General features: G+C 34.0%; 1 protein-coding gene across 17 annotated transcripts in view; it reads left to right on the top strand.

The window, feature by feature from the left end:
- Positions 1-14,459, top strand: part of EYA4 (EYA transcriptional coactivator and phosphatase 4) — a 284,622-nt gene that overhangs the window by 203,167 nt on the left and 66,996 nt on the right. For 9 of the 17 annotated variants that reach the window (XM_031667416.1, XM_021937836.2, XM_031667415.1 and 6 more), the window contains 3 exons: positions 2,515-2,639; positions 4,027-4,095; positions 12,533-12,625. In XM_031667416.1, the coding sequence (XP_031523276.1) occupies positions 2,515-2,639; positions 4,027-4,095; positions 12,533-12,625 (287 nt within the window). The remainder of the gene's footprint in view (positions 1-2,514; positions 2,640-4,026; positions 4,096-12,532; positions 12,626-14,459) is intronic. The other 8 variants (XM_031667419.1, XM_031667420.1, XM_031667417.1 and 5 more) reach the window with 4 other exon arrangements.

Here is a 14,459-nt window from a genome sequence, read left to right as displayed (position 1 = left end):
TCATAAAAGCTCCAACTATGATCATAGACTTATCTGTTTCTTCCTTTAATTCTGTCAGTTTTTGCATCATGTATTCTGTAACTCTGCTTGTAGGCACATGTTATGTCTTCTTGAATAATTTATTGTTTTTCATCATTTTCCAATTCTTTTCTTTATATTTGCTAATAGTCTTCATCTTGAGGCCCATTTTATGTGATGTAATATTAGCTTGAACATCTTTCTTATGTTAATTATCTGCGTGGTATGTCATTTTCCATTCTTTGACCCTCCACCTATTTGGGCCTTAATCACTTTTCAGGTTCCCAGAATGCAGATGCTGAAGTATTTCCTGCAGGAGTTTATTTGGGTTGTGCTCTCAGTATTAGTTCCTTTTGAGGGGCATGAAAGAAGCAGGGCTGGATTAAGAGACGTTGATCTGTAGTACCGTTGCAACAGAGGTCTCAGCTAGTCTTATGAGGCTATGGTGACCCTTAGGGTAAGAGGGAATAGTCATTTTACCCCTCCATTGACCAGTCAGTAGATGAGGGCTGCCCTCAGAAAGAGTGTGCTTTTGGGCACAGTGACCTTCTTTAGTTGAGGGCAAGTTTTGGGAAGGAACTCAGTTGAAAGCTGCCAGTTGGTAACACTCTGAGCAGCTATGGGAATGAGTTCTTCAGGATGTCTGGGCAGTGTACTATAGTAGCACAATATGCTGATATTTAAAGTGCTTCTCTTGTAGATCCTCCGTAGTTAGGTCTTGGTTGTATAATCTAATCTGACCATAGTTGACTGTTCATTGGAGTGTTTAGTTCATTGATATTTAGTGTAATCATCAATGTGTTTGAGTTCGAGTGTGCCATCTTGCTTTGTGTTTTCCATTTTTTCATATATATTCTTTGTTTCCTTCCCTTTTTTTGGCTTCTTAGGGTTAATCGAATTCTTTAAAATGCTATTTTAATCGTTCTGTTGGCTTTTTGTTATACCTGATGGTATTTTTCTTAACATTTAACGCTACGGATTACTGCATGTACCCTAAACTTAACCTCTTATCCAAATTTAATATAACACCTCATGCCAAATGAAAGAACCTCGAAAAATATAATTTCACCTCACTTTTTGCTATTGTTGTCACATATTACATCTATATTAAAGTCCATGTATATAATGCAATTATTTTGGCTTCAATAGGCTGTCTTTCATGAATTAAGAGAAAAATAAAAGATAATCTCTTATCTTTACCTATATATTTACATTTATGTTATTCTGAATTCTTTCCTGTAGGTTTGAGTTTTCAAAAGTCTGGTATCTTTTCTTTGATCTGAAGGTCTTCCTTTAGTATTTGTTATAGTTCAGGTTGTTGGTGAGAAATTCTCTCAACTTTTATTTATCTTGTATGTTTCTCTCTTTCATGAAAGCATGTGTAGCTTCTTTGGGCTACTGCACAGTTCTTTTTCCTGGTTTCGTTTTCTTTTTTCTTTTTCCTTTTTTTTTTTTTTTTTCCGTGATGGAGTCTGGCTCTGCGGCCCAGGCTGGAGTGCAGTGGCGCGATCTCCGCTCACTGCAAGCTCCGCCTCCCGGGTTCACGCCATTCTTGTGCCTCAGCCTCTGGAGTCGCTGGGACAACAGGCGCCTGCCACCAAGCCCGGCTAATTTTCTTTTTCATATTTTTAGTAGAGACGGGGTTTCACGGTGTTAGCCAGGATGGTCTAGATTTCCTAACCTCGTGATGTACCCGCCTTGGCCTTCCTAAATGCTGGGATTACAGGCGTGAGCCCCCGCGCCCGGCCTCTAGTTTCTTTTTCAAAAGATGCTCAGCCCTTCAAGAATCACAGTTTTATTTTATCCCAATTGTAGCACAATCCCTGGAGCAAACATAAGTCAAAGCCCTATTCCTGAATTTGTACCAAAAGTGTTACAAAACCAGCTCTCAGGACTTGGGCTCATTTTTCGGCTCCCTGGGTCAACAAGGTCAGCTGGAAGCTTCCGTTTAATTTTGAGTTCACACTTTATTTCTAGCTACTGATTTCTTCATTATTGGTGGCAGGGATTGCCAAATTTGGGGAATTAAACATTTTCAGCTCTCTAGTGTGTAGCTAAGGTGATCAGTTTAGGAGGGTGGGTATGTATATCAGCTTAAATTGCCAAGATGACAGAATTTGCATTTTTTCTTACAGTATTGTATGGAACAGTCATAGGATTATTTTTTGTTATTTCTATATGTTAGTAATAACATAAAATGTTTTATTTTTATGTTAGTAATGTGTTTTCCATATTATGTTATAATATGTTATATTATTACAAACAGGTTATGAGGCTTAACTTACTACGGAAGCTTTTCTTATTTATTTATGCATTTGTTTGTTTGTATGTATGTTTGCTTCTAATGAACTGGCATGTTCATCTGGTTGACTAAGTCTTAGATACTGGTTTTAATTATTACCATGAGATCACGTGGTCAATAGAATAATATTTGTAGTCTATTAAAAAATAACTGCTGCAATTTCAACTCTTCTCTGCTGCTTACTGCTCTACCAGGTCTATGGACATGCAGGACCTAGCAAGTCCTCATACTCTTGTTGGAGGTGGTGATACTCCAGGTAGCTCCAAACTGGAAAAATCTAATCTCAGCAGCACATCGGTTACTACAAATGGGACAGGAGGTAAGTGTACTACCCTGAAGATACCCAGAATCATATTTCAATGTTTGCTTTAATTTTACTTCTTAGGGATCTGCTAATAAACAAATATCTTCTTATCAATAACACAAATCAACATTATATCCAAGGTATATATAATTAATATTGATTGTTTTGATGATTTTCTTGAAATTTTTGCTCCTCCTCTATAGCTGGGAACTTTCACAGAGAATAGATAGCATTGAGCAACATGTCAAGGGCCTTGAGCAAGGCTTTCTTTTTGTATTTGCCCTTATAAATATTCCACAAAATTTAGAAATTGAGGTCACAGGATTTCCACCCTGGTGTTAGCAAAAATTTCTATATGCGTTGTGTGTGTACACACACAACTTTTTGGTTTTGTTTTGAATTATAAAGAAAGGTTACCTCAACGTTTTTCTTAAAAATGTTTTTTCTTATAAGTGCTTTATAAAAAAAAAAAAACACATGATTTTGGAAATACAAAAATACTAATATCTGCTGCATTTTCTTTTCAAACAGAATAACACCTAACATTTATTTAAAAAGGAATTGCTTTTTTTTTTCAGATAATTTCTCATTCTATTAGCCTGTAATTATGCCACAGCATATGGCAACAATAATAGCTATTACTTCAGATATTCTGCTTTATTATTTTTATAAAATATATTCAACCTGTCAGAAAATGTGATCCAATTTTTGTATCAGAATGTGTATTTATAGAGAGATTATGTACACACTTATATATAGACTGTATTTTAAATTATTCACAATTTGAAATTTTGTAGATCCATCTAGCCAATAAATTTAGAATTATATGACATTTAATTTGTAAAAACTGTATTGTCAGATATTAGCATTTGCCACATCATATTTTCTTTTAAATTTTAAATAAATATCTATGAAATGGATACACCTCTTCCAATTTCTTTTAGAATAACGATGCCATCTAAAATTTTCTTTGTAAGGTTGTGTGCACTGCAACTTACCTGTATTTAATAATGTTTTACACCAATTCCCTTGTAGATTAACATTTTCCTTGTTTATGATGTTTATTTGTCTCTAAACATGCATCTGTAATTTCATCTAATTATGCAGTTGCAAATGTATAGAATATTTAGTGATGAAAACTGGAGGAAGGTACATTTAAACCTTAAATTGGGTACAAATAATAAAATTTAAAAACTCAAGCACTCTAGAACCAGACTGGTGAAGTTCACTAATCATCATATGCATATATTTGAACTGAAACAAACCTGATAAACTAAAATGTTAAAGTCATACCGTACAGTTACAATTTTGGCTAAAAGTTCAGAAACCAGTGCAAGCATTGAAGATTATTCATATCAGCAGGCATTCAGACAATGAACTTTTATGCTGTTCCTGTTCTTAGGGGACAACATGACTGTTTTAAACACAGCAGACTGGTTGCTGAGTTGCAACACCCCCTCTTCTGCAACAAGTATGAGAGATGCTGGTACACTGCATGTGTTTGGGTGTGTGGATTTGCCCCTCTGGATTGCTGTTTGTTGCCATGTCTATGTTTGCATCTCTTTTCTGTGTTCAGTACTGAAAAAGGAAAAATGAACACGCCTTTTAGTTGTTTATTGACAGCAGTTGGTTATGATTTTTTATCAATTTGTATTCTTAGATTTTTTTTAGGTCAGTAGTATTCTTTTCTTAAATGTTTCATAATTTCACCTAAATGATGCATATATTAGTTTTCTCACTATTTATCAGTTTTATTACATGATTAATTTTGCCCAACAACTGCCATGTCAAATAGAGCAACTGAAGCAGAGTGGCCATGCATACAAACTTAATCACCTTCGTAATCCATAGACGTTCATAATTTAAATTAAATTCTTAATAAAGCAAAAGATATTTTCTACTCTACAGATTTTGAGAATTATTCCAATGTATATAAAGTAACATTAATAATCAGTATCCCCTCACCTTAAAAATTGTCAGTGGTGAAAGCTATACATTTAAAATTAGAAATTAATACTGGCTTTTAAATTTTTTTGTACTGTGGATATTAACTACATTCATACTTACACACATATTAACAAACTTTCTCTTAAATCAAATGCTAATATGCTAAAAAAATCAAATAAAACAAAGCCATCACATTTTTGTGGCACCACCCAGTTGTAGAATCAAAAAGGAGCTCATGCCTGTTGGAAATGTGTATCACAAACAAACAGTTAGAATAGGCACAGTTTGGCTGGACCTTGCTCTATCTCCGACTAAATTAGAGTATATGATCAGTGAAGAAAAAGTACTTCAATATGCTCATTATTTGTATTTGTATAGTTTTAGTTTTAATTTTTTCAATTTTATACTTAAGTATACTTTTCATACTTAAAAATATGTTGCTAGAATTTAGATACTGTTAATTCTGTAGCAGGATCTTTTTTTGTGAAGGGCCAGACAGTAAATATTTTTAGCTTTGTAGGTCACATGTCTGTGTTTCAGCTGCTCAGCTCTGCCATCATCGTGCAAAAGCAACCATGGAAAATATGTAAATGAATAAGCGTGGCTATGTTCCAGTAAAACCTTGTGAGCCCTAAAATTTAAATTTCATATAATTTTCATGTGTCATGAAATATTGTCATTTTGACAACATTTTAAACATTTAATATGTAAAAAAATGTTCTTAGCTTACTGGCTGTGGTCTGTTCTCAAATAGTGTTTAACACAAGCAACATTATAATAGTGAATATGTGCAATCAATAGTAATTTACCTCTAATCTCAACCAGAAACATTTTTCTAAGTGGTAAGCATCAAATTTTCCTGGTTCTTAATGTCAGTATTAAAACTCGTGAGGCCATAGGAGAAAAACAAGGAGTTGTGTTGTCAGGGCCACCATGGATCTGGATCTTAGCACTACTCTTACTGGCTGTGTCACCTTGAACAAGTTACTTAAGCTCTCTGAGCTTCAATTCCTTTCTATAAAAGGATGATAATAGTACTTCTTGGCATGACTTTTGTCTTAGATAATGTATATAAATTGCTTAGCAATAAATTCAGTATATCTTCCTTTCTTTAATTAGTAATGCAATAATAGGCAAAAGCTTTTTAAGGGAAATGAAAATATGCATTGTGTTAACAGACTCTCCATTTGGTCAGATAAATTTATTTGCATTTAGAAATGTGTAAACTGGGCTAAAGAAAGCAAACTTTTGGTAACAAAATGTTAAACTTTGATTATTAATAATATAGTCCTGGTAGCATATTATATGAAACTTTTAATGAATTTCAGTGACTTTTTTTTTTTTTTTTTTTGGAATGGAGTCTCACTCTGTCGCCCAGGCTGGAGTTCAGTGATCTCTGCTCACTGCAAGTTCCATCTCCCAGGTTCACCCCATTCTCCTGCTCAGCCTCCAGAGTAGCAGGGACTACAGGCACCCACCACCATGCCCAGCTAATTTCTTATATTTTTAGTAAAGATGGGGTTTCACCGTGTTAGCCAGGATGGTCTTGATCTCCTTGACCTCGTGATATGCCCACCTAAGCCTCCTGAAGTGCTGGGTTTACAGGCGTGAGCCACCGTGTCTGGCCGAATGTCAATGACTTTTTATGGTGGGCGTTTGTGACACAGACTAAGCATTTGTTGTGTGATCTCTCTATTAAGAATAAACTATTTTATTTTCAATTCTTGGTTTTTATTGTTGGAATTGTAGCACTTCATAAAATTATAATAAAACAAAACGCAAAAGAAAAGAACTAATTTGATAGCTTTTCAAGATCATTCCAATAACTTGAGATGTTCAAAAAGATTATTTATTTCTTTCTTTATTTATTTAAGACAGAGTCTCACTCTGTCTACTAGGCTGGAGTACAGTGGCGCCATCTCGGCTCACCGCAACTTCCGCCTCCCAGGTTCAAGTGATTCTCCTGCCTCAGCCTCCTGAGTAGCTGGGATTACAGACACACACCACCACGCCCACCAGGATAATTTTTGTACTTTACTTAGTAGAGGCTGGGTTTCACCATGTTGCCCAGGCTGCTCATGAACTCCTGACCTCAGGTGATCTGACTACCTAGGCCTCCCAAAGTGTTGGAATTACAGGCGTGGGCCACCACACCCGGCCTAATTTTTTTTAATTGACATAAGTTGATAGTATCACCTTTAGATTTTATCATACTATATTGGTGCTCTTTAAGTATGTTGCAATATTCTTGAAAGTAATTTAAGGTGTTTCCCTACCTTAATCTTTATTATGTAATTACATCTGCAGATTTATATGGAATATAGATTTTCCTTTGATATTTTTAGCACTTGTAAAATTATTAAAGTGTAAAATATGAAGATAGCATAAATGCAAGCTTACCTTAGCAAATAAAGCAGAGGTCAGGCCTTGTGAGCTGTCTGCTCTCTGTTGTCGCTATTTAGCTCTGCTATTGTTGCACAAAAGCAGCCATACACAATACCTACACAAATTAACATGATTGTATTTAAATAACTTGACTTTTGAACACAGAATTTGAATTTCATTAAAATATTCATGTAACAAAATATTCTCCTTTTGATGTTTTTCAGTCATTTAAAAAGGTAAAAACCATTCTTAGCTTAAAACCATACAGAAACAGACCATGAGTCAGATTTGGCACAACTCCTGATATAGATCTATATGCGTATACATAAGTTATGTTGTACATATAAGAGTGCATGCCAATCATATGAACCTTTACTTCCAGATATAGGTAATTCCAGATTCTAATTTGCTTAATGGTGTCAGGATTCGTGATGAACTACACTTTATATACAAAAATACTTAGATCTATTGGGAGGGCTAGGGCAGGATCTAAAAGAGTAAATTTTCACTTTCTCACTTAATTGAAGTGTATCAAGTTCCTATTATATGCCAAGTTCTATGCTAGGAAATGGGAACCCAGTGACCTAAAGAACACGATACCAGCCATCCAGGAACCAAAAGTCTAGCAGAGAGAAGCAGACATGAAAATAATGAATGCCATAATGTGTTCAAGGTGGATGAACAGTGGAGGGAGGGAATATTTGATTCTACATGGAGATTAAGAAATGACTTCAAAGGAAAGGTTTGGGGGAATAGAAATCAGACATTCTGATCAGCTTTATTTTTTTTTCTATATTTGAAAGCAATATAGAAAAGAATCTTCTAGAATTTTTACTGTAGAGACGATTGACTCACATGTAATGCATTAGTATTTATGCAGTAGAGCTACCTACTGCTGTGGGTCGGTTCTTTGTAGAGATTTTTTTTTAGAATAAAAGTCAGAAATGTCCTCATCAAATTATTTTACAAAATTAAATACTTTATGGGTAGTTAGGAATGAAAGACACTTGGTAATCATAGGTTTCTGAATGAATATATTGATTCAAACAAGCATAAATCATAGGCTATACTGATTATTAAAACCAGTAGGCGATACTTTTACTGCTTCCCTGCAGTGTTATAAATTGTAACTTTCCTGATCTAACTTTCTGAAATTCTTTGTAGAAACTAGGCTGTCAAAAGCCTGTGTATGTGCTTTTTGGGGTTCAGAAAGAAGTGTATGTGGAATTACATATATGTAGTTTTTTAAATGGACACCTTAAACTGGTGCACACACACCTTAATCTATGTTTAAACTACACTGATTTATGAAGATGAAATATAAGTTATGTGGGTTCCCTTTCGAGGATGAAGCCTGAATTGCAACAAATGAATATGAACTTTGAGTTATGATAATAAAACAGACTTTCTCTAAAAGTAATTAATCAACATTAATGTTGTACTTAAATTCTAAAGACAATTTAAGGGGACAAGAGTAAGAATGCTTTAAAAATAAGTGTATGGCAGTAGGGATGAAGGTTGGGATGTGAAGACAGGAAATCTATGACTTAGTAGCCATTACTGATACCTGACAATAATCATGTATGACCTTAATTCAGTCTATATGTAAGAACTATTTTTAAAGCTAAAAAAATGGAAAAGCCAATCATGTGTATTTATTTATTTTTACTATTTGGCTCTGTCAAAAACATCCAAGTTGCAAGTAGCTAACTAGTGGGGAGCTGGACCTGACAGTACAAGAATTTCTTAACAGTTCTGGACAAAGTGCTATAGAAAGTAATTTTATGCCACTTTTAGCAAAATGAGCTCTGACTGCCTTACTTTGAAGATATAGAATAATAATCTCACAAAACTTCTCAACCTAGGACATTAAAATATCATTGTTTCCTTTGAAATCGAAACATTTTGTGTGTAAGCTTGCATTTGGTTAAGAAATATGGTGCTTGTCTTCTGTAGAAGGATTTTGCTTCCATCTTATTGCGTGTAATGAATTTGGATGCTGTCCTGAAAATAAATTAAAAGCCCCGTTTAAACATCATGTTAATTTAAGAAAAACAAAATATAGCTTAAAAATACATTTGAACAGTCAAGGAATAGACACTGATAATTATTTGGAATAAGGATTTTTACAAGTTAATAGTAATAGGACTACTAATTTTTGTCTTACTAATGAACATGTCTTACTTATTAGTAATTTGTCTTACTAATGAACATTTTTCCAATAGTGTCTTGCATATATTTAATGAAAAGCTAAGTTTCCTGCCACTAGAAAAGTATATAGTAGATGTAATTTAAAGTGCAGAAACAAAAGCAAGATAAAAGAAAACAGCTTACATTTCAAATGTATTTGTAGCTTCAGTGAAAATAACGTGTTTTCCAAGCTTTATCTATAATTATTTTATAATGTTTATACTAGTTAACTGTTACATAAATATCAAGATAATACTTCTTTGTATTCTAACATGTTTTAATAAATCAGCTAATAATATAAGGAGTGTCTATTCACTTCTCTATTTGAGCTTTCTGCTGCTGAAAAAATAGTTATTTCTTATTACCTAATATTACTGCTTTTTATTTAGAAAAATCAAACCAAAAAAACTTTGGGACTAACTTCGAGCTTTAGAGGTCCCTGTTGGTGCTCACTTAATGTGAGTGCAGTTTATTTTCTGTGACAGAATAAATGTTTTATTTCCACTTTTCCCTTTTGTTCTACCCTTACTTGCATAGAAAAAACAGTTCTACATTGACAGGCACCACTTCCCCCAAACGGTAGCATCCATTTTGTTGAATTATTACTTTAAAATTCAGGCATTTTAGTAAAGCTAACACATCGTGCTTTTTACTCCTCTCTTCATATACTTTCCCAGGGATGCCTTTTCTCAGTAAAATGAACCTCTTTGTCTGTCTTTGACTAAAGGCAAACCTTTAAAATTTTAGTGAGAGATGTTTCCAGTATAACGAATTAGACCAAAAACTCGCTCTCTCCTTCCTCTTCTTTCTCCTTTTGACCTCCCTAAACTTTCAAATTAAAGAGATTATAATCAAAACCAATACTAAGCTTTTGAAATCAGTTCTAAGAGTTGAAATTCAAAGTAGCAAAACTAATCTTCATGTCTAGCTTCTAGACGAGTTTTGTTAGACACAGCTCTCATTCTACCACCTCCATTCACAAGTAAAATCTGTGTTACTATTACTATAATGAAGCTACTTTTGCAAATATTGTTCATAGCTTTAGATATGCATACATAGGAATTTCGCTGCAAGTAGAAGTCAGAAGCTCTGATAAACTGTTTCTTAGTTTTGCTGAAGGCTTTGGGCCATGCCTTTTTGTCATAAATGTTAGAAGTCAAATGTAAACATTGCATGAGATGGAGTAGCCTTTATACCCATCTAGATTATACTCTGCATTATCTTCATACAGACAAAAGGAATTCTTGATTAGCTAATGCTGCCTGAGAGGCAGTATGGTTTAGAGTTTGGATTCTGAACACGCACCACTTGGTCTCAAATTCTAGCTCGTACAAGCTTTGTGACTGGGGAAGTTATTTAACCATTTTGTGCCTCAGTTTCCTTATCTGAAAAATGAAGATGATGATATTATCTACTGACTGTTGAGAGCAGTAAATCAGTTAATAGGTGTAAAGGGCAAGAGCAATGCCTGGAATTATCAAGTGCCTTTTAAGGGTGTGCTGTTACTGTTACCTAATTTCAAATTTGCTACTTCTTGTTGTCTTTTAAAATATCCCATGGGGAAGAAATGGGAAACATGCCTTAGTATCCTATTCCGGTATTGTGCAGTTTTTATTTTTAATGAGGTATTTTTAATTATTCTATCTAGGAGATAACTGCATTCTCATTATGCTTTGGGCCTTTGAGAAGAGGCATTGTCATGAGCATAAGCCATTTTCATACCTGAAGGCAGCCTGATACGGTGGAAAGATCCTGCGTATTAGAGCTAAAAACCTGAGTTCAAATCTTAGCTCTACCATCTCCTGCACTGGAACTTATGCAGGCTCTTCAGCCCCCACTGCACTTCAGTTTTCTTGTCTATAAAATGGGTATAGTGATTTGTATTAATTAGGGTTGTTTTAAGGATTAGCTAAATGTACATCATCTAGCATGTAGTAAGCTCTCAATAAGTATTAGTTATATAGTAGTAAATAAAAAGGTGATAAAATGATTTTGTAATGATAGGTTTAGTGATTGATAAGGTATAACCATAATAGGGACTACTGTGCAAATTACTACTGAAAAGTTATAACCACTAATTTATTATTTATCATTATATAAATAATTAGACTATTCTTCAGATCATTGTTGCTATTGAAAGATAAGTCGAACTTGAATTTCCTTTTTTGCTAAGAAAAGCAATCCAAGTTTCTTTACTTTCTGTTTCCAACATTTACGTTTCTCCTCTGAATCTTCCAGCCGATCAAGTCATTAATAAATCATGCATACTAAATTAACACAGAGCTCACTGAGGGCCTGGTTAATTCTCTTCATGTGGAAAAGAGCATAATCGTTACCGCATGGTTTTCTATCAATTAATTGCTTTTCTAACAGAATAACATTACTGACTTGTGTGATTGGTGGGTACCCTATGACTGTTCTTTTTTTGCCGTTTGGCTAGACTTCAGCTTTCCTCTTTGTAATTTTCTGCTTGCTTCTAAGTTATTTAACTGTATGGTTCATGTCATTTATGACCAGGAAACACAAGAGGTGTTAAGTAGAAATAGCTTAGTTTATTTCCTTGCTGCTGTGATATATGTAGTAAAGCTTTGCCAACAAAGGGAAAATATGGTGTGACCAAATGGGTAAAACTTTATTATCACCCCCATCACCCTTATCGCATCTAATAATGATAATATTGTGTACTAGGCCACTTTGTTACCGAGAAATGATTTTGCCAAAATACACCACTGCCATGTAGAAATAACATATTAAAACAGTTTTCAAAAGATGTACTTGTTGCTGTATAAGTCATCTCTTTTTCTGTGCTTATCTCTATAACATATTAAAAATTGTTATACCATTAAAAATAAGAAGCCCAACACCTTATAGCTCATGAGTGTTTTTTAGAGCTTCATTGAGTTCTTCATTTTTCATTCATTGTGTGAATGAGCCCATGGTTTCTATACTTTTATATGTCTTCATTGTATTATTATGCAAACTTAAAAATGTCTTCCTGAGAAAAATAAAATATAAACTAGTAAATTTCTCTGGTATAATTCTGATTAAATGTGCTGAAGACTGATGATGATTCCTTTTTTCCTATTGACTACGTGAGAGTGTGTTTAGGTGAATTAAAAATACAAATATGTGTACTGCTGTTTCACTTTTTAAGGTTGACTGCCTTTAAAAGCCAGATTTGAGAGAACTAGCTTGGCCAGAGGATTTTAGATTAAATCCTCTAAATGCATGCCCCTTTAGATGCTAAATTAACAAACTCTCTTCATCAACTTCTCAAGTTTTCTCTTGCATGCCCATGGTAGCTAGAAAAAATCACTAGTAGAACGGACAGAGTCTTTGACATAAATTTAGAAGTAAAACTCACATGTACTTATTCTTCTACATAGTGTCTCTTCTTGCAGTCAAAACAGAGCCCTTGAACAGCAGTGAAACCACAACCACGACTGGAGATGGAGCGCTTGACACTTTTACTGGGTCAGGTAAAGCCTTTAGCTCGTGTGTCCTTACGTACACATGGGGGTGCGTCCACATCCTCCTGCTTGGGAATAAGCAGCATAAGCATCCAAGCTCTTAGAACTTTGATCTTTATAAAGCTAGAAACAAGTTCTTATTTTTTTAAGAACTAATAGTCATAAGCAGTATGCACTGTTACAAATTATATTTAGAATAATGTTGCTTGATATTGTAGTTGACAGCAAAAGTTTCATGACTTTCTTATTACAGATAAGTAAACTTAACTTCCTTCAAAATTATTTTATACAGTGCTTAATTAATTTAATAATTAAGTTGTAGTAGCTGACCTTGCTTCTTCAACTTATCCATTTGAATTACATAAAAACTACCTTCTGTTTAACATTCGAGATGTAAAACTATCCATTTGATTCCTTCTAAATAACCTTGTTTCCTCTCTGGGTTTAAAAAACTCCTCCTGTGTAAGCAGCTGAGTGACAAGTATTAAAGGTTAATGGGCTGCAGGAGAGCACATGCTGGTTGCATTAGAACCCAGCCTCTGAGAGCGCTCGTATGCTTCAAAGAGAACAATAGCATGTCTTTAAACATCAATCCCTTTAAAATATAAATACCTGATAACTCCCAGCTGGGCACAAAGGGCATGAATTAAGTTGATTCAATTAATTTTTTTTAAGTTGCAATATTTCTTTGGCTTATTATCTGGTGAAAGGATTTTTCTAACCTGAGGAGGAATGGGTACATCAGAAAGAACATTAAACGTAGGAATGTATCTGTGGTAACTGAATCTCGGTTCTGTTATTCTACTTTAATACATTTTACATTTTACATTTATCCATATTCTCATGTTATAAGGATTTTTTGTCAGTATGTATTATGTAAAAATAGTTGAGATATGTCTTAGAGTATTATGTCATTATAGCATATATTTGATTTTTACAGATGATCTAATTTCACTAGTTCACACCGATTAAAAGCAGTTGCCATATATTTACATAAATATTAGTACTCCAAGAAAGAAATACTAGCACATAAACTTTGCATAGAGACTCATGTGTATTAATACACATCTTTTCTAGCAGTTTACCTGCCTCTCGGGAGATAAATAGTTACCAGTTCAGTATTCTGTATTGCACACCTACCATAGGTTTTATAAACTTTCTGCAAAATAAATCTATATGAACAAATTTTTAAGGAAAGGAATGGAGTTATTAATTTATTGCTGACATACTTCAGTAGTATACTACAAGTTCATTGAAAGCTGAATGACAAAACTATAAAGTGTTAGCTCCAGAAGGAATTTCAGAGCTCTCTGATCCATTTTGTAGACAAGAAAAGTTAAAAGTGGTTAAGGCCATATAGTCAAGGCCTCACAGCTGGTCCGTGGTGTGAGTCTAGAACCATGTCCTTATGATCAGCCCCTGGGTCCTTTCTGTAATACCCCACCAGAAAATAGATGAAAAAAGAAATAGGTATGAACAATCATCCTGTCTGAAATTCACTCATATTATCTTTATAGATATTTTCCAAATTTTTAAAAGAATTATCTAGGGATGTGCTCTCCAATAAGGTAGCCACTAGCCATATGTAGTTATTAAAATTTGATAAAATTAAAAATTTTGTTTTTTATTTTCATTTTCACAGCAATAATGCAGTAAGTATATTTTCAATAATATTAATACATTTTGAAAATCATCAAGTATGACTAGAGGTGTTAAGTTCTCAATATTTTCAGCAACCAAAATTTAACTGAATTTTCAAGTTTAAACACATTTCAAGTGTTTAACAGCTGCATGTGGTTAGCAGCTACCATATTGGACAGCTCAGATACAGAACATTTCCAAC

Source organism: Papio anubis, chromosome 6, assembly GCF_008728515.1.
Source record: "Papio anubis isolate 15944 chromosome 6, Panubis1.0, whole genome shotgun sequence".
NCBI lineage: Eukaryota > Metazoa > Chordata > Mammalia > Primates > Cercopithecidae > Papio > Papio anubis.
This window is presented reverse-complemented; position numbering and strand designations above follow the sequence as displayed.